The sequence below is a fragment of the Amphibalanus amphitrite genome, unplaced genomic scaffold (genome assembly GCF_019059575.1).
Source record: "Amphibalanus amphitrite isolate SeventyFive unplaced genomic scaffold, NRLGWU_Aamphi_draft 000462F_arrow, whole genome shotgun sequence".
Taxonomy (NCBI): domain Eukaryota; kingdom Metazoa; phylum Arthropoda; class Thecostraca; order Balanomorpha; family Balanidae; genus Amphibalanus; species Amphibalanus amphitrite.
This window is the reverse complement of record NW_024881956.1, coordinates 192,686-218,343: the sequence shown is the minus strand read 5'-3', so window position 1 is coordinate 218,343 and position 25,658 is coordinate 192,686. Positions and strand designations below refer to the sequence as shown.

The 25,658-nt window shown below is 48.3% G+C and overlaps 1 protein-coding gene across 1 annotated transcript in view; it reads right to left on the bottom strand.

Moving 5' to 3' along the window:
• Positions 1-14,473, bottom strand: part of LOC122391924 (inositol 1,4,5-trisphosphate receptor-like) — a 50,005-nt gene extending 35,532 nt beyond the window's left edge. The window contains exons 1-3 of the mRNA XM_043386266.1: positions 14,100-14,473; positions 13,661-13,787; positions 652-835 (exon numbers count right to left, since the gene is read on the bottom strand). Of these exons, the coding sequence (XP_043242201.1) occupies positions 652-835; positions 13,661-13,758 (282 nt within the window). The 5' untranslated portion in view covers positions 13,759-13,787; positions 14,100-14,473. The remainder of the gene's footprint in view (positions 1-651; positions 836-13,660; positions 13,788-14,099) is intronic.
• Between the last annotated feature and the right edge of the window lie 11,185 nt (positions 14,474-25,658).

Genomic DNA, 25,658 nt, shown 5'->3' with positions numbered 1-25,658 from the left:
GTGCCGTCCACAGCCGCGCACGCCCCGCACGGTAGCACGGTCAGATCTCGCTCTACATACAGCGAGCCTAACACACGGGGCGGGCGGTAGATCAAAATCTGAGCCACTGCGGGAGGCGGGCCGGGCCCAAAGACGGCCACCACGCGGACAGTGGGAGATGCAGTCAATGACTGGGAAATGCAGTCATCCTCGCCATAAATACAAGTTGAATCATGAGAACGGAGTGAAATACCAGTCCATTGACCGTGACCGTTTCCTGTGCTGAGCTTTCATAGTTAAGCATTGATGAATGCTGTGAATGATCCGTAAATGATGAATGTGGCAGGTTCGTGAGCAAGAGCATCCCTATTTCGGACCACAAGATGGTTATGACTGCGAAAATATGGTGATCATGGTGTGGTGGAACGACTCAACCGAATCGCTAGTCGGTAAATATATTGCATGATGCGGTATGGCACAAATTGAATATTTGCTGCGAACAGCAGAGTGCTAGCCATTCTGACAGCCCAGATTCCAGAGATCAGCAATGTCTCCTCCCGTTTTACCTTCTCTTTGCGTAGCCCTGGACCCCCCCCCCCCACACACACACACACACAAACACCGCGTAGTTACGCCTACTCATCCGCACCCACTCCATGTTCTGGTACTCACGTGCAGTCGTTTGATCATGAACGTGTCCGTGCCGGAGGCCGCCTGTTTGGCGGCGCTCCAGAACTGTTTCTGCGCAGAGTACCGGTTCATCGGGCAGATGCGGAACAAGCAGTCGCGGAACTTCTTGGGCGGAAACTGCAGGTCGCCGGCGTCCGGCTGCACCACGCAGCGGTCATCCACCAGCCTGCCCGACAGGTCACATACGGTTAGGTCACGGCGCCATCACATACCTACGGTCAGGTCAGAGCAGGTCAGCTCAGGTACGACTAGCTCGGCGTCAGGTCAGATCACGTCGAAGCAAAAAGATCTAGACGTCAACTCGGGTGAGACAAGACAGACAGATGACGATCGACGCTGGTAGGCACTTTGGCCATTGCCAATCCAGATTGCACTGGCCATTTACGCCTTATAAATAGGCATACTTGCATGACTCACATGTCGGGCAAAATCTGCTCCGCTCATGATGAGTTGAGACTTGGGAGTATGTAAAAGAATGTGGAAATAATCGAATTCCAACTATAAATATGTACTAATACAAATGGACGGCTGCACAGAAACAATCTATTTAACCATAACACTTATACAAATGGACGCTGCATCTTGATTGGTAGCGACGGTAGCAGACAATCCGGACCACATATATCACCAATCCGATTCCGAAGACGGACAGATATTCTTAGCTCACAACCAATATGCAGAGCGAGCTCAGAGTTGTAGAAGGGGATGGTAGGTAGGGAGCTCGACTTAAGGCGATTCGTTTCGGTATTTCTGGAGACACTGACGGCTGAAGGAACATTTACCAGCCAGATTCCTGATGCGTAAGTCAGAGAAGACACTATCCCTGTTTTGCAACTGGTCTGTGGCCCGATGATTCGACATCTATCCGTGACCCCATCCGAGTAAGGAGCCAATGCGACTAATGGCTTATGATTTTCTAGACGATTTGCCTGCCTGGTCCATCACACGCACACTATCATCAAGCACTGCTCGTCGCTTGCCAGGGCCGTTTGACCCGTCCAGTACTAACAGGTCACTGGATTTAGCCGGGACCTCACGTGCACCTGGCTTATCAATGCAAGTTATCAATCACATCGTGCACAACGGCGAGCATCAGACAGCTGTCTCTACAGCAAGTCCGCGCTTTGGCATATGCCGCAAACGTTGTCATGATCAGTCAGTCAAGCACCATCCCGCGACAGAGCCGACCCAGCGTGGCACCAGGTCCACAAAGGACCAGTACACCGACTCTCAATCTCCACACGGTGCAGCAGCACCCAAGCCCATTCGGCCGACTCTCGCTCTCCGCAGCTCTGCCTGTCTGAGATCCACACCAGATGCGGATCTCCGGGCCCACCCGGCGCACAGATCTGCCACAGATCCGCAGTCGGCCGTCCGTCCCAGAGCGGCAGACAAAAGTCGCGCGGCACGACGGGCGTGACGCGGCGCGGCCCGGAATAGAGACGGCCTGTTCCCGGAGCGGTGGTTTCCCATCTGTCCTAGTGACTGGACTCACTGAGCCAGGTGGGCGCATCCGTCACAGGGAGTTCCTGCATTGCTGTGTTTGTCAAGTGACTAGTGAGCTAATGATAAGGAAGCAATCCCACACGGCTTTCGCGCTATGTTCGCCTGCCTAGCGTGGGGCTCTGTGAAGGTTATGTCAGTTTTGGTGATTTCCCGTTTCCGTTTCGGCACGTTTCCAGGTAGGTAGCTTTGTTTCATGCAGACAGGACCCAGGTGAGCCGATCACCGCCGGCGTCCGCAGCTCCGTGTCGGCCGGAGCTGACCGGGACGGTGGGTATCGCGGCCGGGATCGTTTGTTATCGTTCGGCCCGCCTCTGATGATGGTGCCGTCTCTCTCCCTCTGATGAGGCCGCGTGAACGCCGCTCTCACGGAAGGCGCCGCCCGGCTCTGCGGCGTCAGCCAGGTGGGGGCGGGGTGTTCTGCACTCTGAGCCACCGCGCGCGGGCGGGGTGTTCTGCAGTCAGGGAGGGCACTGCTCCATCGCTGGCGCCCAGTCTGGGCTCAAAGGCGGCCATCCGTCCTGGATCCAGAGCTTACACAGCCCGGAGTGCGGCACAACATCCCGTGGCCTGGACGGAAGGTGTTCCGGCAGCAAATGACTGAGGAAGCGACACCGGTTATCTGAGACACTGTGGCTGGCATTTTTCACCAGTCATAGCTGCTGCCTGTCCACGTTATGTGGTGAACGCTGAGACGGCGTCCTACTGTCGGGGCCGAGTCCATCCGCTCACATCCCATTGCGTTACATCCCATCACGTCACCTTACGCCAAGTCACGTCCGGGCCGGCAGTCACTCGATACCTGACCTGATTATCGAACAGGAAGCCATGCGATAGACGCCCACCCACGCGCACAGTCAACCATGCAAACACTACGCGCACGCAGCGACGGACAGATACACTGGGTAAGTAAATAAGTCCCAGTGAGATCAGCGAGAGCTTTCAAAGGCGATGTGGTGAACCATAGACCACTGCCTATGGGTGAATCCGTCATTCCTGCATTCTCTCGCTGCCGTTTCCGCTTTCATCCGTCTATTCAGGACGCCTGAGAAGGGGCAGAGGTGCCGGGGATCGATGGAGTCGATATTCTGTTTATCCAGGGACGACCCCGCGGCAGCGGCGGCGCGCTCGGGCTCGGGATAGATTGTCTGGTGGCGGCAGGCGCGCCTGGCGGCGGCTAATAGGGAAAATATGAGGGAAAATAAAGGGAAATGACTTGGCTGTGCCGGATGACCGGATGACACGCCTGCAGCCAGCGAGACAATCATGCAGACGGACAGATGTCAGACGCACGGACGGACGGACGGGCCACAATTACAAACCACCGACGGATGGACGGACGGCCAACATACGAATTTCGAAGCCGACCGATAGACGACGGATGGTCTGACCAACTTACACTTCACTATGCTCGCACTCCCCATAAGTAAGAAAAGGCACAAGTTCCACGGCTATTTCGCTGTATGTGTCTTTGCATTTGGCATCTGTAGTATTACTGATAAGCAATATAAAAGATAAGATAAGATAAGATAAGATAAAGATAAGATAAAGTACAGGCTCCACGGCACACTTTTTCGGTTTTTCGTTTCGTTTTTTCGCTTTTTCGGCTTCAGTAGACGATCAACTTCACTTGATAACATTGGTGTAGCTCCACGGCAGCGAAACCGAAAAAACGAAATCAGCAACTCGAAAAAGCGACGCGAAAAATCGAAAAAAACGACTAAAAAGCGAAAAAGCGACTCTAAAAATCGAAAAAGCGAAAAAGCGAAGCGACTCGTCCCAAGGCACTCGTCCAACCCAAAAGTTTGGATCGACAATCAGTTTTTCGGCTTCAGCACGTGACGATGTGGTAATACTGATGCATGTTTCTGACGAGTCACATTTTGATAGGTACCATTCATGGAAAGGAAGGAATTTATTTACTACATAAACTTTTTTATGCATATTTACGACATACTACACAACATTTCAGTTTACGTATTATCCACGTGAAAGGATTGGCGAGTGGTAAATTGCGCGAGATTTATGCACGCGTTATTCCTTTTTAAGTTTTTAGAATAAAAAAGTATCTATAGTCCAAGGCCGTACTGTCTCAATATTGTTCTTCGGTGTTAACAAGTAATTCATACCTGTTGGTGTTGATACTGCTAAGTTTGGCATCAGCGTACCCGCAGAAATTAAATGTGTCATAGGCACATTATTTTTTATCTCACCTATCGCTGTTGACAATGGATCAAGATGCAGAAGTTGGAGCTGAAGAAGAGGTGGCATCGGCAGCAGGTGTCTTCGATGAAGGTGAGTAGGTTTTGTCTATTAATATTCTTCCTTCGATTTTTTTTTTTTACATCTATTAGTTATAGTTAGCTATCATAATTGGTAAAGTTGGTGCTACACTTCCCGGCTATAAATCAAAACGGTGTCAGTTGGATGTTAATCTGGCATGTCGGCCGGTCTCCTCAGGCATAGAGACTCTGCTCGAGTGCGTTCGAAGTGTCCCAGCCCTATGGGACAAGCGGAGCAAATTATACAATCTGCGCCGCGCTGAGAAGGAGCTAGTATGGAGGCGTGTCGCATCGGCAAGTGGGATGACAGGTAAATACAACACAATCTGGGGACGGTCGCTGCGCAAGGGAAAAAATCAAGTGTAGGCACATTGCATAGATTCAGTCATTTCAATATTTTGATTTACTCATTTCAACTAAATGCAACTGTCTTCCAAACCTTCCAAACTCCAAAACGATAACCCGCGCCCTTGCCCGCGCCCCGGTGGGCCTCTCAGCCAGCTTCGCCATGGTGGGGGTGGGGGGGGGGGGGGGCTATTTGGCCACACCAGATTATCTCGGAAAGTAAGCGAGCAAGAAAGACACGGTAAAAGGCAATAGATAGCTCGCTATAAGATCTTTCAGAATACAATGCCGCAGAAAAGCGCATAGAATAGCTCTATCAAAGTTTTCATCGATAGCTCTTTAAAAGTTCTCATTGGTGATGTTCTCAAATTTGATTTTAAGTCAACGGTAGAGCCTCCAAAGGTAACAATTCTCAAAATTTGACGTATATGCGGAAAAAATGTTATGTGTAATCACTTTTGACTGCAAGCTTTAATTGAAAAGGGGGCCTCCTGAAAATAAAGTGGCCGAAATCCGATGAGTTTTTTTTTAACCTACCCACTTAGTTATTTCTTAGAAGACTAGCTGAGAAGACTTCTTTGTTAGAAGATTGGAAAAGCTTTTCATAACTTGGAGGTCTCTTATACTCACAGAGATGACCACTTTTACAGGGCCTCCTAACCTGCACAGAGGGCCTCCAAGCCTGCACAGATGTTGAGATGTTGCCTGAACAGCTAGATAAGCTCAATAGACGCAGTTTTTTTTTGGGGGGGGGGCCAACAAGTGGGAAGATGGGGCCTCCAACAGGTGGGATTATGGGGGGGCCTCCTGGTTTCTAATGGCCCCTCCCTTGGAGATTTTCTGGATCCGCCCCTGGCCAGCAGTCAGCAGCCAGTCAACATGCTCCGTCGTAACTGAAACTCAAATATTCAGCAACGTAGAGGAGCTGCTACAGCATTTCTCAGCCAGCCAGGCCGCAGCTCCCACTAACCAGCAGCAGCAGCCGGAACAACAGCAGCGGATCACCCCTGGCAAAAAACGACGGGCGCCTTCAGCGACTACAGAACAGTCGGTCGAAGAACGTATCTTGGAGGAGATGGTGCAGTCAAGGAACGCTGCGAAATCCGTAAACGCTACTTTTTCGCAGTACGTGCTGGCTGAGCTAGACAACCGTGATGCCGAGTCAGCCAAAGATGCTAGGGAAGCGATTTTCCGCATTCTGAGCGGGTAGGCGAAACATGTGGGTTGAACATGTGGGTTCGTTCCTTTATGGAAAACGTCTTGAATCATCGAGCTTTGTTTTGTGCGGAGAAGCGTTTTAATCTGCATCGTTGCTAGTTGAATGTCACGGTTTATAATTACTGGTACCTTCCTTGTAATGCGTTATGTACATAAACGGATGTTAGGTGTCAGATGACCATCAGGAGATGCAGAAAATACACTCGTTTTTGACTCTCGTCGGATCTATTGGTTTTAAACATACGGCCCATCCGAGGGGAATATGACCCCCCTCTCTGTTTCGCCCCTACTTGAGCTAGGACCTCGCGTAAAAACGAGCATGTGTTTCGTTACAAGACACAGCAACTGGTCCCCGATATTAACCCTCGCCCTGGCAGGGGGGGGGGGTCGATGCGACCCCCTAAGGTTTTTCAAAGATAGCGTAAAAACGGCGGCGCGCAGCGCCGCCAAATTTGGCACAGCCTATGGAGCAACTGCATATGACCTGAAAATTTCAGGTCCGGTGACCTTGGGTTAGGTCGTCAGAAAAACCGGTACAATGTCATGGTCAAATTCCAATTGTCTTTATGCTCCTGTCCCTGCTCAAAGTTTTGGACCGATTTCCTTCACAGGATGTGCTAAGTTTGATCTGGGCGTGGGATAAAACATGCTCAGATCAATGCAGGTAAAATGTATTTTCCCAAGCATAACTTATCAACTCCCATGCGCATTGCGCAATTCATTTTTGCCTCGGTATGTGGCTGAACTTCAGGGCCGGACACGCCGGCTGAAGCAGTCTGCCGGTGCACTGGTGCCACTGGGCAGTATCGCTGTAGCTGCCAGTCCGTGTTTCCTGGCACTGGTGCTAGTGGGTAGTCAGCGGCCTGACGCGCGATCCACCCGTGCCTGCTGCCACGGCACGCTGCCCACGCCGTTGAAGTAGTCCACGAAGGCGTTGCGCACCTGAACTGCCTGTCTGGTAGGGTTGCGTGCTGTGCCTGGGTTGGTGATGTTCACCAGACCTGCCACCTCACCGCGCTCATCGGCTCCAGGTACGCTGTAGCTGCCAGGCCGTGTTTCCTGGCGTGCCATGTCCTTGGTTCGCAAGAAGTTGTGAAGCGCGCAGGTCGCTTGCACCATGAGCTTCGTAGCTGGAACATCGCACCCGATGGGTCCGCGAAAGATCCGCCATCTCTGGGCTAGGATACCAAAGGCATTCTCACATGTCAGCCGAGCGCGAGACATCCGGTAGTTTGAGATGCGTCGAGCAGGAGTAAGCTGAGAGCCAGGAAATGGGCGCATCAGGAACGGACGCAAGGGAAAGGCTTCATCAGCCACCAGCACGTGCGGCACGACGATGTCCGTGCCGGGCAGCGCCTTGGGTCTGGGCAGCACTGCAGGTCCGTCATTCAGCTGGTCTTCCAGCATCTTTCCCAGTTCGCAGACTGACCAGACTCCGCCGTCGCTTTCCTGGCCGTTTCCACCGACGCTTATAAAACTGAACCTGCAGTGCGCGTCCACCACTGCCATCAGCACCACACTGCAGAAGCCTTTGTAGTTGTAGTTGATGCTGCCGCTGTTGGGTGGTTTTTGAATCATTACGTGCTTACCATCCACCGAGCCTGAGCAGTTTGGAAACTGCCAGAGACGCTCGAATTCCTCAGCCATCTTCCTCCAGTCGTCAGGACCAGGGAAGGCCAGCACCCTTGGCCCGAGTTCCGACCAGATGGCCGAGCACACCTCTGGAACTATCTTGCGAATCGTGGCGTATCCAATTCGGTACGATTCCGCCACAGACTTCATGGATCCACCCACTGCCAGGTATCTAAGTGTGACGGCGAGACGTTCGCCAGGTGAGATTGGCTCACGCATGTTTGTCTGTTCCTTTTCGATTGTCATTGACACCAAAGCCAGAAGTTCGTCGAAGTCATCAGCGCTCATGCGGAAGTACCGCTGGTGAGCACGAGGGTCGGCATTCCGCATCTCCTGAACAAGGGTATGGTACTCGCCGACCTGGTTCCGACGGAGCAGTATCGGGCGGACCCAACACCATCGCCTCGAACGCTCCTGGCGTCTTCGAAGTCGGCGTAGCAGTAGCAGCCGCAAAATCTGTTCATCCATGCTACTAAACTTCTATTAACGATGTCCAATGTCGAATGTTTTAACTTTATTAACCAATGTCCTATTACAAAAACAGATAAAATGAATATAAACAATGTCCTACTGGTAAAACAGACAAGAGACTGACTGAAAACCCTAAGCAAAACTGCAACCAGCGCGTGCTTTAGTACAAAAATCAAACAAACTCGAAAAACTCAAGTCACGAAGCGATAAATCGAAAAAACGAAAAACCGACGCGAAAAAGCGATAAATCGAACCGAAAAAGCGAAAAACCGAAAAATCAAAAACCGAAAAAGTGTCCCGTGTAGCTTGACCTTTACGTGTGTTTACCTAGAGTTTTGGCACACTTTCGATAGAAATGCCAGCTATTCGCAAAGAGGATCCTCAGGCGACAATGCACATCAGCATGCGGGTCAGAATTGTGACAGTGAAGTACCGCGACTGTGTACACTGCTTTTAACGGACAATAAGGGGTAGGGTTTCGCGGTACTGACCACGATAGAACGTGACAGAACAGCGTAAAACGGGATTCGAGACGGCAGAGGACGTGAGAGAGGAGAGCAAAGTGAGACAGAGCGGAGCGAAGTGAGTCAGAGCGGACCGGGGGCGCGATCGGCGCTACGGGACACGGAGCCGGGGCTCGGTCGATGGTATCGGGCCGCCGCAGACAGTCGGCGACATTGGCACTGTCTCCGGGGAGGTGGCCTGAGCAGCGCGCACACCTCCGGGGCAGGGTCGGTACAGCGCTGATCTCAGCAGTGGCACACTGTGTCAGTGCTGTGTCAGCGCGACACGAAGCACGAAGGTAGCTCACACAGCTGTGTCAGTTACCCTCACGTGCGACGCTTTGGCAGAAATTGCCACAGTGCCAGAACGAAAAGAAACATTGAACTTCGAAGTGGTCACCAATGGAAATATTTTGACATCGAGTTGTGATGAATTCTGATTATCCGCCCAGTGTTCGCATCCCCTCCCAGTATGCAAAACACGGCTGGGGACGCGACACCCGGGGCTAATCAAAACATACACTGGGAGGCCAAATAAACCGGCCCGGCCACGGTGCCGAAGGTTCAGACCGGACCCAGCGGGGCGCCGGTCAGTTTCTTTACAGCCCGGCGATGCCATCTCTCCCCGCCCCTCTCCCCTCCCGGCCCGATGCAACTGCACGCTCCCCCCCCCCTCCGCCCGTACGACGCCGACCCCGCCCAGACCGGACCGGTCTCGTCTTCTAGGCTCGCCGGCAGGCTCGTTAGCCCTGCGCCACCTCATTACGGCGGAGTCTAACCGAACCGAACCGGACCGGCCGCAGCGGCACTCAGTACTGCACGGAGCACACCGATAGCACGGTGCTCCGATTGTCTGGTCAGCTGGACAGATGGGCGCCACACGCGCACACTAAGATAACGGCCGATTACTGGTTACCGACGCTGGTGGTCTTTCGCTAATTAAAGAAGAGGAGCCGTGTTTCGTAAATACTGAATTCAAATTTCGAACTCCCTTCGCAAAATTTAAAATATTGCAATGATACAGCCCACTAGCTTGACTGGCATTAACTTGCTGTTGTGAAAGGCGTGTTGGATACGCGGTTCACCAGAAAATATTACTATGACAGTTATCGATCCAACGTATGAATTTAACTACTGTAGCTTGCAGTCACAGCCTGCCGCCGCTATCATTAGGTATGGGCGGGTGGTAACGACCAACACTAATGAAAAAGCACCGCGCCGCGGGGAGGGACGTAATCACCACTACAGACCAGCAAATGACTGCAATATCCGTCCATCATTACTCCGAAGGACCAATGTATACCGGCAGGATCCTATGTATGGTGCTGCGTGGCGCGGCCCAAGGGTCTCACAGCGGTGCTCAATGCTCAGTGCTCAATGCTCAGTGTTCAGTGTTCATGGTCGTTCTGTTGCCTATGAGTCATTGCAAACAGAACCCGATCGCATAAATGCCATCGCCCGCTCTCGATGGCAAACGCACTTGAGGAAATGTCATGAGGCAAAATGAAGGAGACAAAAGAATCAGATCATAGTGCGATTGGCTATACTCAGTTAAAAACGCAGATTAACCGACCGATCCAACGGAAATCCTAAGTGTCCGAGCCTGAGAATGTTTTAAATGCATAAAAGAGAATACTACCCGACATCCGGCTGTTTGAGCAAAGGCTCGGCTTTATGGCCTGGCATGTTTAGTTGAGATCTACATTACTTGTATGTAATTGAACGAACCAACGCTGAGCGCCATTGTGACCTTCGGAGGAATGCCAGCTGTCGAGAATCTGGTGACTGATTGCCACCATAATCGGTCACGCCAGATGGATTGCTTGCTTGAAATAATAATGAAAGCATAATGGACTGCAAGCCTCGTTTTGATTTATCTGAGAAAATGACACTAAAAATAACTGGGTATAATGGCCATAACCATGCGTCTTGTCTAAAACAGCGTTTACTGTTAATGATAGGTAGTAGGTACCTATCCTGCCTATCACCAAGGAGGAAAATTAAAACGAACTTCACGCTATAAAACGAACTAAAAACATTGGAAGAGCGGAACAGGACGGAGTGGACAAGCTACAATCACAGCACAGTGCAGAAGGGGAGTGAAACGCGGCGAGCATGTTCACAGAACCGGCAGAAGCAGAAAGAACGGAGACCGAGCACGTGAGGCCTGCTAGGGGCGGAGAGCACAGGTGACATGTCGAGAGCGGCGGTGCAGTGACCCTGTGCACTTCAATCGTCCCAACCCCAGACCATGACACCGGTCCCCTGAGCGCGTCCACGGCCGCGGGATGGAGCCATGTCCGTCACCGCCGGCGCCGCAGGTCGCAGCCCATCCATCGCCGCCTGTTTTGGCAACAAACAGCGGCGGCGTCGGGCGATTTCAGGGCAAACAGGCCAACTGTCGGCGGCACGATGGAGCGATACCGACCAACAATGCGGCGCCCCGCCGGCAGAGCCGCGCGCCAGCCGCCGGGGCACGGCGAGCGCGCCGCGCAGGACGCTCCGAGCCTTGGGACGGGACCCAGAGCGAAGGGACAAACATGCGAAACGAAAGAAACGCAATGAAAATGGGAGCCAGCTACTCCACGACCAGCCATCCGCTGTTCGGTGCCGAGGCATGGTGCTCTCGATGCTTTGCATGTGGAAATTAGAACAGGTAATCGAATGACCGTTGGCTAATGCATGGCTTTGTCCCCGAGAGAGCATACTCAGCGCAGCGACGGCCGACGGGCACTTAGCGAGTGCTTTGTCCGCACCAAGTCCAGCGACTGCCCTCTGTTCCATTGTTCCAGTACCCTGCGTCCGCTGGCGCCTGCCGACCTGTCCCGGCCCACAGCGCCGGGCCGGCGAGAGTGGAGACAAATATTTACCGCCGGGGTCGGAACCCGGTCCCGAGGGGCCGCGACCGGGGCCAGATTCGGTTCCAGGCATGGATTCACATACAGGGTGTATGCTTGAACAACTGAGGGAAAATTTCCTGCCGCACCTTGTCTCCCATTTATGGACGATCTAGGTGATGATTACTGAATTTCTTAGGGGAAGGGGCGGACTTCTACGTTCATCGGCGACCAACTTCCTAGCCCAAGCAATGAGTCCAAGTCACCGACGCTAAACTAAAGCTGTGCGGCATTGACCCACAAACGCCTAAGATCTTCCTAACTACAACAGGCAGTGTGGCCAAATTGGTTTAGCGTTAGGGGGAGGATGTATAAAAAAAGTCGTATGAGGATGTCACTATTAAAAAAAAAAAACTCGTCTTCAGTGTCATTTTAGGTGCAGTTTTTACAAGTTATGTGGAAAAACTATACCTGATGTCAAGCTCTGGTGGAAAGCAAAAAAAAATCAAATATTGTCATCAAAGATGAAAAAACATTGCAAGCGCGACAGTACGAGTATGACGGTGTGAATCGTACATTGGAACATTTTTAGTCTTTATTCCTTCACTAGGTATGCTTTCACAACAAAAACGTTATGATGATGTAATTTTAAAATTTCTGAGGATGTCATTATACTTTTCATTGGGGGTGACTTTCCCCGCAACATCACCAATTTGGCCACACTGACAACAGGCCGTCACCAGATTGAGGGTAGCTGATCGATAATCACGTTAAGCACCCGCCACCTATGCTTCCTGTTACCACGATCAATGCACCCTGTCCCGGTGGCGATACCGCCCAAGTGTCACTCGGACCAGACCAGGGTAGTGGGGGTGGGACGGAGGCACACCTGTCGGCTGTCCCACCGAGTGCACCTGTCTGAGTGAGAACTGACGGGGAGGAAACGAACTCCAGACAGATTAACATCTGTGTGGGTGGAGCGTTCAGCAGCGTCGCGAACGGCCCGCATGGCGGCAAAATATCGATGCACTCCTCCTTTGAACAAGTGTGCTTATTTGGTTCACAGTTGGAATTTATTAAATCATGGTTCATGAATCTGACAGTCAATAGGTACAGCCCACAGCTGAAGTAATGTGCGGTTTTACCAATCTCAACGGGTGGCTTTGACTGACGATTTTTAAATGCGGAGTGATCGAAAAGAAGACGTCAATAGATAAACTTGCAGCTGCAAGGGTGATGATACATGTAAGCTACATTCAAAGTTTCATTGTAGTCTGGCTAATCGTTCCTAAGCTTCAGAAGCAGAACATACCCATGACTTAAACCGCACATTACTTCTGCTGTTGACTGTACCTACTGGCAGCATGGCAGTTTGCAACAAAGGTAATATGATTAGGCACCAGCCCTGGTGTCTAACTACCAAAACTGCTGCAACTAACTGCAGGTCTTCTGCAACTACCAGAAAACAGACAAGTTAGAAGAAATACCACCCAAAAAGGTGGCATAATGCATATTGACCAGGAACATAATATTATCATTGGCCTTCCACACTCAAATTAATGGAAGTGAAACTATGGCTACTAATCGCCATTCAATGTCCAGATAAAATATGTTCGTCCATGATATTTAGGCAATAAGCTCAAGATCCATATCATAGATAAAAATCAATCTAAATATAATAAATGGTCAGACACTAAGAACCATCACTTGAAAAAAAGAAAAAACAGGACACTTCACTAGTAGGGGAGAGCAAAAAGGGGTCAGTCAGCATCATCTCACATCTGTAACTGCCCTCGAAGCACAATAACATTGATTAAACAAAGTATCAATGTAGTTGTTAGCCACAATTGACCTGATCTCAATGACAAAATCAAGTGCAATACAAAATCAACACGAAATTGATGTTGGATCAATGTCGAAAGCCAGTTGACCCTGTATAATGCAAAATCAATGTGAACTCAGTGCTAGATCGATGCTGAGTCAGTTGATCCTCAATGTTGATTATCAGCCTGGATTCAACCAATTTTATTGTTCAATCAATGTTGTGTGCTACTAGGGTGATTAAGGCCTAAAAAATATTAAAACAGATGATACACACCAGTTCCAGTGGTTCATAAGAGGCATTAAACAGCAAATAAAATAGCGAAACATATTTTACAGACCACCTGATGAGAACACCTGCTCTCTCCTCAGAACTTACCCAAGGGTGCTGATGAAGCCGCAGACACTGCCCTCGGCATACAGGGATACAATGTCCCCCATATGGAGGAATGCTGCCGAGGCCAACATCTCACCCATCTTTACTGTCTCAGTCTGGCTGGGATCAACTGTAAAAGTAAATAGCTGTTAAAATAAATACATTTATCAAATTTAATTTATTAGACATATGGGTAGACTCAAGACTGGTTAAAATACCCAACCCATTATACAAACCCAGGGCGATTATCAAATATATTTAACACAAACAACTTTAATCCATGAACATTGAGCATCTAAATTTTTCACTTCATATCATGAATATGCTTCATATGTTCATATGCATGAATATGTTCATATGCTTATTCATATCTGGATAAGCATAGCATGGGTGCTCGGCAGAGGTTGCAACAGCGAACATGACAGTTGAAAACGTTATTCACCTTAGCATCCTTACTCAATGTCTGAGCCTGTTGACCACCACCCTAACCGCACCAAGATAATTAATTTTAGATCATGTCCACCTCACTTGAGCACTATCACCATCACTTAGTCGCCAAACTCTTTCTCCCAGTTTGCACGCTTGAACTTCAACGTCCACTTCAATCTGACGACCTCAACCGCACACCTTTGACAAACACAAAGTGCTCAGCTAGCTATGATAATTTAGGCAGATGCACAATGACACCACTGAGGTGTCACCTGATACAACAACACAGGATCAAAGCACCGCACACTCACGGCGACCGCAAAACCCGCGAAACGCCCCCAATTTTCCCCTATCACGCGCGCGCTCCCCCGCGATCTCTCCCAGAATGCGCCCCTGCGCTATTTTCATTTTCTTTGCGCCAGAATTGTACCAATTGTGTTTATTTTGCATGGACTAGTGACGTAATTACCGACCAACCAATTACGGCGTTAGAATCATTTGAGGTAAAAGCTGAGGTCATTTTCGGGTCAATCTGGAGGTGAAAATTCAAAAATTTTCACGATAGTAAGCAAGAAATTATTTTATACCTAATTTTGCTCGTTGGTGTATGGTTCGCGCTCTTTTTGCACGCAAAGGTTGTTCTGTCATTGTAACGACCCAGGTACCTTTTTATTTGAGAAATGACTTTGTTTCAAGTTAAAAAGCAATAAACTTATACTTATACTTATACTTATAAAATGCGGAATTTAGGAAGGCCTTTTGGCCTCTTGGATCCGGACGTGACGAGCTTTGTGTCAGTGTGTCACTGCATCAGTCGTTGGAATGTATGGTGTACTTGGCGTGAGCCCAGTGTTCGTCAAGCCTGGCCTTGAAGCTATTGACTGAGGGCGCATCGACGACAGCGGATGGCAGAGAGTTCCAGTCGTTCAGGACTCGTATGCTGAAGGCGTTCCGCCGCACTCTGGAGACAGCCCTTGGCTTGGACAGCTTCCACTCATGCCCTCGAGTTCTGGTCGTCGTCGCCGCAGTGAAGAACTGAGATGGGTCAACATCCACTCCCCGTCGAAGCACCTGGTAAACCGAGATCATGTCGCCTCGTCGGCGCCGATAGTAGAGCGATGGCAAATTCAGGCTCCGGAGTCTCTCCTTGTATGGCAGGTGGCGGATGCTGGCAACCAGTCTCGTGGCCCGTCGCTGTACCCGTTCAATGCGTTTCTGGTCTTCTCGGTTGAAGGGTCCCCAGACCGCGTTGGCGTATTCGAGATGGGGGCGAACCATGGTCCGGAAGAGTGTTGGAAGCGTAGTCTCATCAATTACTCCGAAAGATCGACGAATGACTGTCAGAATGTGTGACGCTTTGGCCACGACTGCGGCAGCCTGTTCCCGGAACTTGAGCTGGTGGTCTATCTTGACCCCCAGGTCCTTTTCCACCAACGTCTGCTCTAACATAGTGTCTCCCATACGGTACAGGTGATTGGCGTTTCGAGGACCTAGGTGAAGAGACTTGCACTTCGACTGATTAAAAGGAAGTTGCCATTTCTCAGACCATCCGAGCAGGGCATCGAGGTCTCGTTGCAAAGCCTCCGACTCTGAAGCCTGGCCGACACTTCTGTACAGCTTCGTGTCGTCTGCGAATAACTTTAGCCCTGACGAGACACAAGCGGGCAGGTCATTGACAAAGACCAGGAACAGCAACGGGCCCAGGACCGTTCCCTGTGGTACGCCACTGGTGACAGGAACCCAGTCTGACTTTGCCCCATTTATCGACACACGCTGCTGTCGGTCAGTCAAGAAGGCCCTTATCCATTCGAGCAGCCGACCCCTAATGCCGCAGGATTGGAGCTTCAATAACAGGCGCTGGTGAGGCACAGAATTAAACGCCTTACTAAAGTCCAGGTAAAGGGCATCCACAGGGTCACCTTCCTCCAGTGCACGGGTCCAGTCTTCGACAGTTTCGAGAAGCTGAGTGGAGCACGACCTCTTCTGTCTGAAGCCATGTTGCAGGTTGCTCAGCTGTTCCGTCTCGATCAAGTAGGACATCATCTGGTCACGGACCAATGACTCGAGGACCTTGCATGGGACGGCTGTCAGCGTCACTGGTCGGTAGTTTGCAGGGCTGTCCTTCACTCCCTTCTTGAAGATAGGGATGATTTCATCGTTGCGCCAGTCACTTGGTAAGGAGGAGTTGTCCAGAGAAGAACGAAAGAGACGCGCCCATGGCTCTGCCATAACCAAGGCCGTTTCCCGAAGGATGCGCGGGTGGAGTCCGTCTGGTCCCGGTGAGCTGTCTATCTTGAGTTTCAGCAACTTCTCCCTGACCGCGCCAGTGCTGATGTCAATGTTGTCCAGCGGGGGGCCAGGGTAAACAGGTGGTGGTGCTGGCAGGACGGGGTCCTCGACCGTAAATACACTCTGGAAGAAGTGATTGAGCAAGTTGGCTTTGTCGCGGTCCTCCCGAACCATCGTCCCGTCTTCAGCCTTCAAGTCCTCCACTCTTGTCTTGGTCCGCAGTCGAGTGCCTGCATACCGCCAGAAACCTTTGGCGTTCGTACGCAGATTCCTCACCAGATGTCTTTCGAAGTTCGCCCGAAGACTCCGAGTGAGTGACCGAAGCTTGTTGCGTACACGGCTGAAGCGGGGTTAGTGTTAACAATTTTTTGTTGCCATGCCAAGACCAAGCAGGCTGCAGCCTCAACTCAAATACTTGAACTGATACTTCAAGCAGTTTCCTCAACGCCAGTTGATTGGTTTAATATTTTGTGACATCACAGGCTCTTCGTTGGCTGGAACTCTACTGCGTAGCTAAGATATCCAAAACGTTATTTTGAGCAAGATTTTGGGCTCTCCGGGCTCTCCCCAGTTGTCAACAAATGTGGGTCACGCTCAGGGGGGTTCGCTCCCGTGCCTTCAGCATTACGAAAAATGGAAACAACCCGTGAGCAGCATCAGCTGCTCACGTATATGTTCAAGGAAAACAACATGTAATGGACTGCTGACGACGGCCCTCTCCACCAATCAGCGCTCGGCATCTCGAGCGCTGATTGGCTGGTAGCAAACGCGTCATATGTGGGTCTCATTTTTTTGCGATCAGTGAACGCGTTATTTAATACACAGTGGCCTATGGAGAATGGCACGTGGAACTGAAGGTCAGTGTTATATTGCTTCGTACATGCGAATGGGGGTATTTGAGTGGCATTTGACACCATTTTCGAAATCTACAGTGAATTTCTGATCGACTCATGTATATATTTTTATGAATTTGATAGTATTAGTGCTACATAGTCGGTGTTTTATGTTGGTGTTGTTTCTCTCGACCTTTGTCTTGGACTTTTATCATATCTTTTCTCGAAAATGCTTGCCATAACCAAGTCTAAACTGTATCTGTACAAGATATACTTTGTGTTGAATATGAGGAGAAAGTAGTTATGACCATTCTGCCCATCAAACTGCCAGAAGGTGTTCTTGTAAGGTGATTGAAACTTCAGTATGGGTTGCAGATGTGGGTTTGACATTAGCATTGTTGTTGTAACCCCACTTGCTCTAATAAAATGGAAACATGGGGTTATGTACCCACTATTGCACAGCCTGGTATCAAGCTGGTTGATATGTGGAGGATAATGAAAGCATAAAAACTTTTCTTAATTGAATAGGAGCGTCGCGTCTTGTGACTTTGTCAAGTCATTTTAAATCAAATGATTGTGATTGTAACTTTTACTTCAATTAATTATTGTTGCTAGTTTTGACCTTTTTAATCATCAAGTTTTATGTGTACCAATTTCATATGCTTGTGTAATGTCTGTGCGGCTTTGTGCAGTGTGCGTGTCTTGAAACAAACCAATTTATTTTGTACCTTTTTGTACTTCAACAAATGTATGTCAAAAGACAAAAATGTCATGTCTATTATCATTGACACTACTACAGCTAACTTTGCCTATATTCCTATCTTTCAGAGGCATTCAATTCAATCTGCTTTCCAGTGCAGTACCTAGGAGGCTGCAACTGAAACTCGCACAAAGGCAATCAAGTGTCACTTCATCAGCCTACAGTAACTGCCCATCTGTAACAAGATATGGATGAAGTGGCATAGAAGAACAACCAATTCAAACAAGAAAGGATTGTATTTTGTTTTGGGCTATTTTTAAGCATAACAGAACACTACACTTGCTGCTTTTTATGTTTGCCCTGTGTGCAGTTTTGAATAATTTAACTATGAAATGCTTTTGCCCACTATTCTCTTTAGATAACCTTCCTTTGTAATGCATTTTGAGCTTACATGCATGATGTAGGCATATTTCCCTTGGCCTCATAAAACTACTTGCAAGCTTTTGTTATGGACATTGGTGCTAATATGATGCTTCAAATGTGTCCAGTAGTTGGTGAAGGGTGAAGAGAAGTAGGACAGCTGATAGCTATTACCAAAAATATGTGCTTGTCTGCACTTCGGGCTGTTCCATCATATGCAACCTCTTTTTACCTCCTTGAGTTAAAAACGCCTCATCTTTTGTTTCTTTCCTGTGTGCCAATTGTTTCCGTGGTGCTATAAATGTCAAGTTTGAAGTTGGTATCTAAGTGAGCAGAATGTGCATTATTTCAGTCCGTCTTGAATCATTCGTCTTGAATTATATCCCTAACTGACATCTTGTTATTTGTCCTGCAATGTATGTGCCTGTGTCCGCCCTTACCTCCGGCTTTAGCCTCAAACCAGCCCTGCTGAGCTCTGTCGCCGGCGCGGTGTGTCGCAACGTGCTGTGTCTCCACTCCAGCCGACAGCTGCTAGGAATCGTCCTGTGCCATGCGACACAGCAATTGTAAGCTTCAGGTCACATTCGGACTGATTGGCTCCGCGTATGTGCATCCGGCCGGGTGCTAGTCGATATCAGGGACGTGGGTCGGACTGTTGTGGCGGCGTGCACTGTGGTGGTTGAAGTTGTTGTATTTCTGTCAATGAAAAGCACTAATACATAACCGTGGCCGCAGCCCAATGTTATTGTGAATTTCAGAGGGAGTGGCCAGTCAGGAGGGCCCCATGTGGGTATGGATCCAGTGTCTAGTGGGATTGGCTAAGATTTCCGGCGATTGATAAACGCTTCTATGAAAGTAAACCTATTGAGTTATGAGGGGAGGTCACGTGACGGACCTGACCTTACTAAACTCTTGTGAAAACACGACACATACGAACGATAAGAAACCGACAGCTCTTCTTTCTGCCAAGTGTCATCTTTGTGACTGTGTGAAGGATTTCTTGGCTCTGAGTGTTCAGAAATTGCATTGTTTTTGGACTGTGCAGAGGCTCACGAGCGACAGCATAGGTCAACAACCTGACGTACCTTAAATATGCGACCTGTACCAGAAGATCCAGCTTGATCAAAAGATTGGACGTGTCAAATTTCAGCTCTTTAGCTTAAAAGAATTTTGAGCTATCTTAAAAACCGTCAGTGTGGCACCATATCGCCTCCCCGCGCGGTCGGAAGGTAAAAGTTCGCCGGCTCTAACTAAACAAATACGCGTCGCATCGCAAATTCATTGACGACATTCGAAGCGTCGTTCAATTTACTTTCGAAACATATCCTAACATTAACATTTAACTGCCTAGCGCAATCTCCAACAAGCAAAAGTTCCGTGCACTCATCCTCATATAGTGTTAGCGGCCGCCGGCCGCCGGCCGCTGACCCACATTCGCGTCATCAGGGAATGCTGCAACTAATTTATTGTTTCCAACTTTTTTCCCGGAGCGTTCTACCTGGTTTATATAGCCTTGGTCACGCTCAAGGCTATATAAACCAGGTAGAACGCTCCGGGAAAAAAGTTGGAAACAATAAATTAGTTGCGGCATTCCCTGATGACGCGAATGTGGGTCAGCGGCCGGCGGCCGGCGGCCGCTAACACTGTATGAGGATGAATGCACGGAACTTTTGCTTGTTGGAGATTGCGCTAGGCAGTTAAATGTTAATGTTAGGATATGTTTCGAAAGTAAATTGAACGACGCTTCGAACGCCGTCAATGAATTTGCGATATGACGACTATTTGTTTAGTTAGAGCCGGCGAACTTTTACCTTCCGACCGCGCGGGGAGGCGATATGGTGCCACACTGACGGTTTTTACGACAGCTCAAAATTCTTTTGAGCTAAAGAGCTGAAATTTGACATGTCCAATCTTTTGATCAAGCTGGATCTTCTGGTACAAGTCGCATATTTAAGGTACGTAAGGTTGTTGAGCTAAGTTGTCGCTCGTGAGCCTCTACATACTCCAAAAACAATGCAATTTCTAAGCACTCAGTGCCAAGAAATCCTTCACAGAAAGATGATACTTGGCGGAAAGAATGGCTGTCGGTTTCTTACCGTTCGTATGTATCGTGTTTTCACAAGAGTTTAGTAAGGTCAGGTCCCTCACGTCACCTCCCCTCATAACTCAATAGGACTAGGTGTACTATCATAGAAGCGTTTATCAATCGCCGGAAATCTTAGCCAATCCCACTGGACACTGGATCCATCATACCCACATGGGGCCCTCCTGACTGGCCACTCCCTCTGAAATCCACAATAACATTGGGCTGCGGCCATGGTTATGTATTAATGCTTTTCACTAACAGAAATACAACAACTTCAACCAGCACAATGCACGCCGCCACAACAGTCCGACCAACGTCCCTGATATCGACTAGCACTCGGCCGGATGCACATATGCGGAGCCAATCAGTCCGAATGTGACCTGCAGCTTACAATTGCTGTGTCGCATGGCGCGTGGCACAGGACGATTCCTAGCAGCTGTCGGCTGGAGTGGAGAAACAGCACGTTGCGACACACCGCGCCGGCGACAGAGCTCAGCAGGGCTGGTTGGAGGCTGGAGCCGGAGGTAAGGGCGGACACAGGCACAGACATTGCAGGACAAATAACAGGATGTCAGTTAGGGATATAATTCAAGACGAATGATTCAAGACGGACTGAAATAATGCACATTTTGCTCACTTGGATACCAACTTCAAACTTGACGTTTATAGCACCACGGAAACAATGGCCACACAGGAAAGAATCAAAAGATGATGCGTCTTTAACTCAAAGTAAATAGAGGTTGCATATGATGGAACAGCCCGAAGTGCAGACAAGCACATATTTTTGGTAATAGCTATCAGCTGTCCTACTCCTCTTCTCCCTTCATCAACTACTGGACACATCTGAGGAAGCACCAATGTCATGTCCATAACAAAAGCTTGCAAAGTAGTTTTATGAAGCCAAGGGAAATATGCCTACATCATGCATGTAAACTCAAAATTACACATGCATGACAAAGAAAGCTTATGTAAAGAGAAGAGTTGGCAAAAGCATTTCATAGTTAAAATTATTCAAAACTGCACACAGGGCAAACATAAAAAGCAGCAAGTGTGCTGTTCTGTTATGCTAAGAAATAGTCCAAAACAAAATACATCTTTTGATGTTTGAACTGGTTGTTCTTCTATGCCACTTCATCCATATCTTGATTACAGATGGGCTGTTGCTGTAGGCTGATGAAGTGACACTTGATTGCCTTTGTGCGAGTTTCAGTTGCAGCCTCCTGGGTACTGCACTGGAAAGCAGATTGAATTGAATGCCTCTGAAAGATAGGAATACAGGCAAAGTTAGCTGTAGTAGTGTCAATGATAATAGACATGACATTTTTGTCCTTTGACATACATTTGTTGAAGTACAAAAAGGTACAAAATAAATTGGTTTGTTTCAAGACACGTGCACTGCACAAAGCCGCACACACATTACACAGGGATATGAAATTGGTACACATAAAACTTGACGATTAAAAAGGTCAAAACTTGCAATAATAATTGAAGTAAAAGTTACAATCACAATCATTTGATTTAAAATGACTTGACAAGTCACAAGACGCAACGCTCCTATTCACTTAAGAAAGGTTTTTATGCTTTCATTATCCTCCACATATCAACCAGCTTGATACCAGGCTGTGCAATAGTGTGTACATAACCCCATGTTGCCATTTTATTAGAGCAAGTGGGGTACAACAACAATGCTGATGTCAAACCGTGGTCAAACCCACATCTGCAACCCGTACTGCAGTTTTTTTTGTTTTTTTTCCGTTTATTTAGAAGCCAAACAACTGAGGACGAACGCATCTCATAACAAAACACAGGAAACGATGAGCACATAAACTGTTTCCCGAGTGGGGATGGACAGGGTCAGTGTCCCACTGTACCTAGCACTGTACATATTAGCACTGTTTGTTGTCATGGCATTTTTAGAGCACACATACAGAGTTCACACGTTTTGTCGTCGCTCGCTAGTCGCCAGCCAACACAGCGGACGAGCACAGGGCGACCGCGCCGGCGGCAGCAGCAGCGACAGGGCCGCCGCGGGCAGCCGACGCGGAGGACCGGGCGGGCAGAGAACGGAGGGCGGGCGAATCCGGACCAGACGGCCGGCGCAGCCAGCGCCCCACCCCCACCCGGGACCCGGTGCGCGCCGGGAGAACAATGGACTCAGTTGTCAAGGAACAAGGATTCGAAATGGGTTGTGAATTATCTATTTCTCTTGATATGTTTGCAAGCCTGCCCCATTTAAGGACATGTGACTGCATTGAGTTTGATTTCAACGCGTAACGCTCTTCATTTGATGCTTCAATTTTGACTAAGGATAAAAAGTGCTGAAGGTGTGGAATACTTGAGTTATATTTTGCTTTGAATATTACTAACTTCGCTATTGTAGATATTAGCGTGCCTAAGGATCCTAACATAGATACACGTGGAAAAACCCATGACTGATTTGTAAATCTAAACGACAACTCATACTTGTGCTTTAAATGGTCGATGATCTCTTTTACATATTTTTGCGTCACATCGCATTCCCATACAAGATGAATTAGTGTTTCGTCGTTTAAATTACAAAAGGAACAAAGTGTGCTTTCAGCTATTCCTATCCGATGTAGGAAAGTATTTGTTGCCATTATCCTAGATGTAAAGCGATAATGAAATGATTGTAAATAAGTACTGCGTGTTGATTGACGGACATCGTCCAGTGTCTCTTCATGTATTTGAACATCTCTTATCCATTTACGTTTGACTGAGCTTTGAATATTGCTCGGTTTACTTTTAAGTTTGGCTATTAATACTTTATATACTTCGTGTGATATCTTACGAGTTTTCCCTAATAAAGTTAATTTGAAAGGCATAATTGGGAGTGCTACGTTTTTTACCTCTTGAGCGGCTATCGAAAGCGCTGAGATGTTTCTTACAAGAGAGGCATGACATAAAAATGTCATTTTTACGTTAAACAGCTCACATAATTCGCTCCTACCACGCAACGCTCCCGTCTCTTTATTGAATAGGTCAACCAAAAAACGTAGGCCTTTTTCATCCCAGGACTTCACTATAGATTTCCTGAATTTCGTGTGGTCGGAGAACCACAGAGGCTCTGTCAGAAGCTCGGAAGGGGCGAGATGCACTGAGGCACAGAACGAAACCCATGCGTTTAATACGTCTTTCCAAAACCTATTCTTAAAGCGTTTTGCAGTCACATCCTTCAATTTAGAGACACCAAAGCAGATAAGCTTTTCAACGGATGGCAAGTTGTTATTGACATGGCTTGCCCAAACTGCGTCACAACTTGACCAGTACAGTCTTTGTAACCACGATGTTTTTAAACTTTTGATGAAGGCTTCTAATTCTACCATCTTGAGTCCACCGCTATTATAGTCTTGCACCAGTTTACTCCTCTTTATTTTGTCTGATTTACTATCCCAAATAAAATTAAACAGTAAACAGTTAATTTTCTTAATAATATCCCAAGATGGATTCGGCAAAGATGTGAAAAGATGTACAAACTTCGATAATAGCATTGCTTTTACCACAGTGATTTTGCCAAGAAGTGTTAGCTTTCGCCGTCTCCACTGTGCAATCTCTTGCACTAACTTAGGGATAACGAGACTTACATTTTTATCTTCAATGTCGTTATTTGTACTATTGTAAACAATCCCAAGGACTTTTAACTCATTGACTACATTTACGCCTAGATTGCTTAAGCATTCATTATCTTTGCTTTTACCAATCGGTAAACATTTAGTTTTGTCTACATTAACTCGTAAGCCTGAGACCTTTGTAAACTGTTCAAGTTCATTGATTACCCCTCTTATTGATGGCTGGTTCAACTGCGAAAAAAACTATCAAATCAAACTGCAGTTTCAATCACCTTACAAGCACACCTTCTGGCAGCTTGATAGGCAGAATGGTCATTACTACTTTCTCCTCATATTCAACACATATTCCCTTTATACAGATATAGTTTAGACCTGGTTATGGCAAGCATTTTCGAGAAAAGATATGATCAAAGTCCAAGACAAAAGTCAAGAGAAACAACACTAACATAAAACACCGACTATTGTAGCAGTAATACTGTCAAATTCATAAAAATATATACATGAGTCGATCAGAAATTCACTGTAGATTTCGAAAATGGTGTCAAATGCCACTCAAATACCTCCATTCGCATGTACGAAGCAATAAAACACTGACCTTCAATTCCGCGTGCCATTCTCCATAGGCCACTGTGTATTAAATAACGCGTTCACTGATAGCAAAAAATGAGACCCACATATGACGCGTTTGCTACCAGCCAATCAGCGCTCGAGATACCGAACGCTGATTGGTGGAGAGGGCCGTCGTTAGCAGTCCATTACACGTTGTTTTCCTTGAACATGTGCGTGAGCGCTGGTGCTGCTCACGGGTTGTTGCCATTTTTCGTAATGCTGAAGGCACGGGAGCGAACCCCCCTGGTCACGCTCACGGCGCGGGTCACAACACCGCAGGAACGTCATGAGGATGAGGGTTGGCCTTGGGGAGCGACCCGGCGTAGGGCACCAGTGACCAGACGTTACGTTGGGGACTGGTGGCCTACCACAGTTCCAGGCCACCAGTCCCGGCAGGCCTCTGGTCGGCGACTGGCCCTGATCTTGATCTTTGATCAGTTATCACTTGATACTTTCGGGCTGGCCGTTCGCCGGAAGCCCAGTCGTGCAGCAGCCGTGCGGACCGGCAAGGACGCCTTGGCCGTGGTCATCAATTCCAAACCGTTTCCCAACCACCGTGTGCTGGTGCGTGCCGTACGGCACCGACTGAACCGAGCCGCGCCCGAGCCGGTCGCCTTAGCTCCCGCCGCTCGCCTGAGGTGGTCTGCGCCGGGCAGGGGCGCCGCCACGGATTTTTGACTGGGGGGGACGGACTGGCCGGCTGAAAACCCAAAAGTAGACATTCTTACCGTGGCTTTTTCGGTCGGATGCATTCAACGTTTAAAGCAAATATGCCACTTTTAGCATAGGGTTTTGAACTGAAGTAACAATTTTGTAGCTTGAGCTGAGACGAGAACAAATCAGGAGCTTTTATGGCCCAACGATCACCCTAGCGAAATACATCGGTATCGATTTTAGGTTTGAAGACTGAAGTCATTCCCATAGATTAGGGTGAAGTCGTATAAGAGTACGCACTTAGTGGATTTCTTGCTCTCATTTGTTTAATATTTGAAAGAAAGAAATCGCAAATAGGGAATATTAAAGTTCATTGAATTAACCATCAACCCAT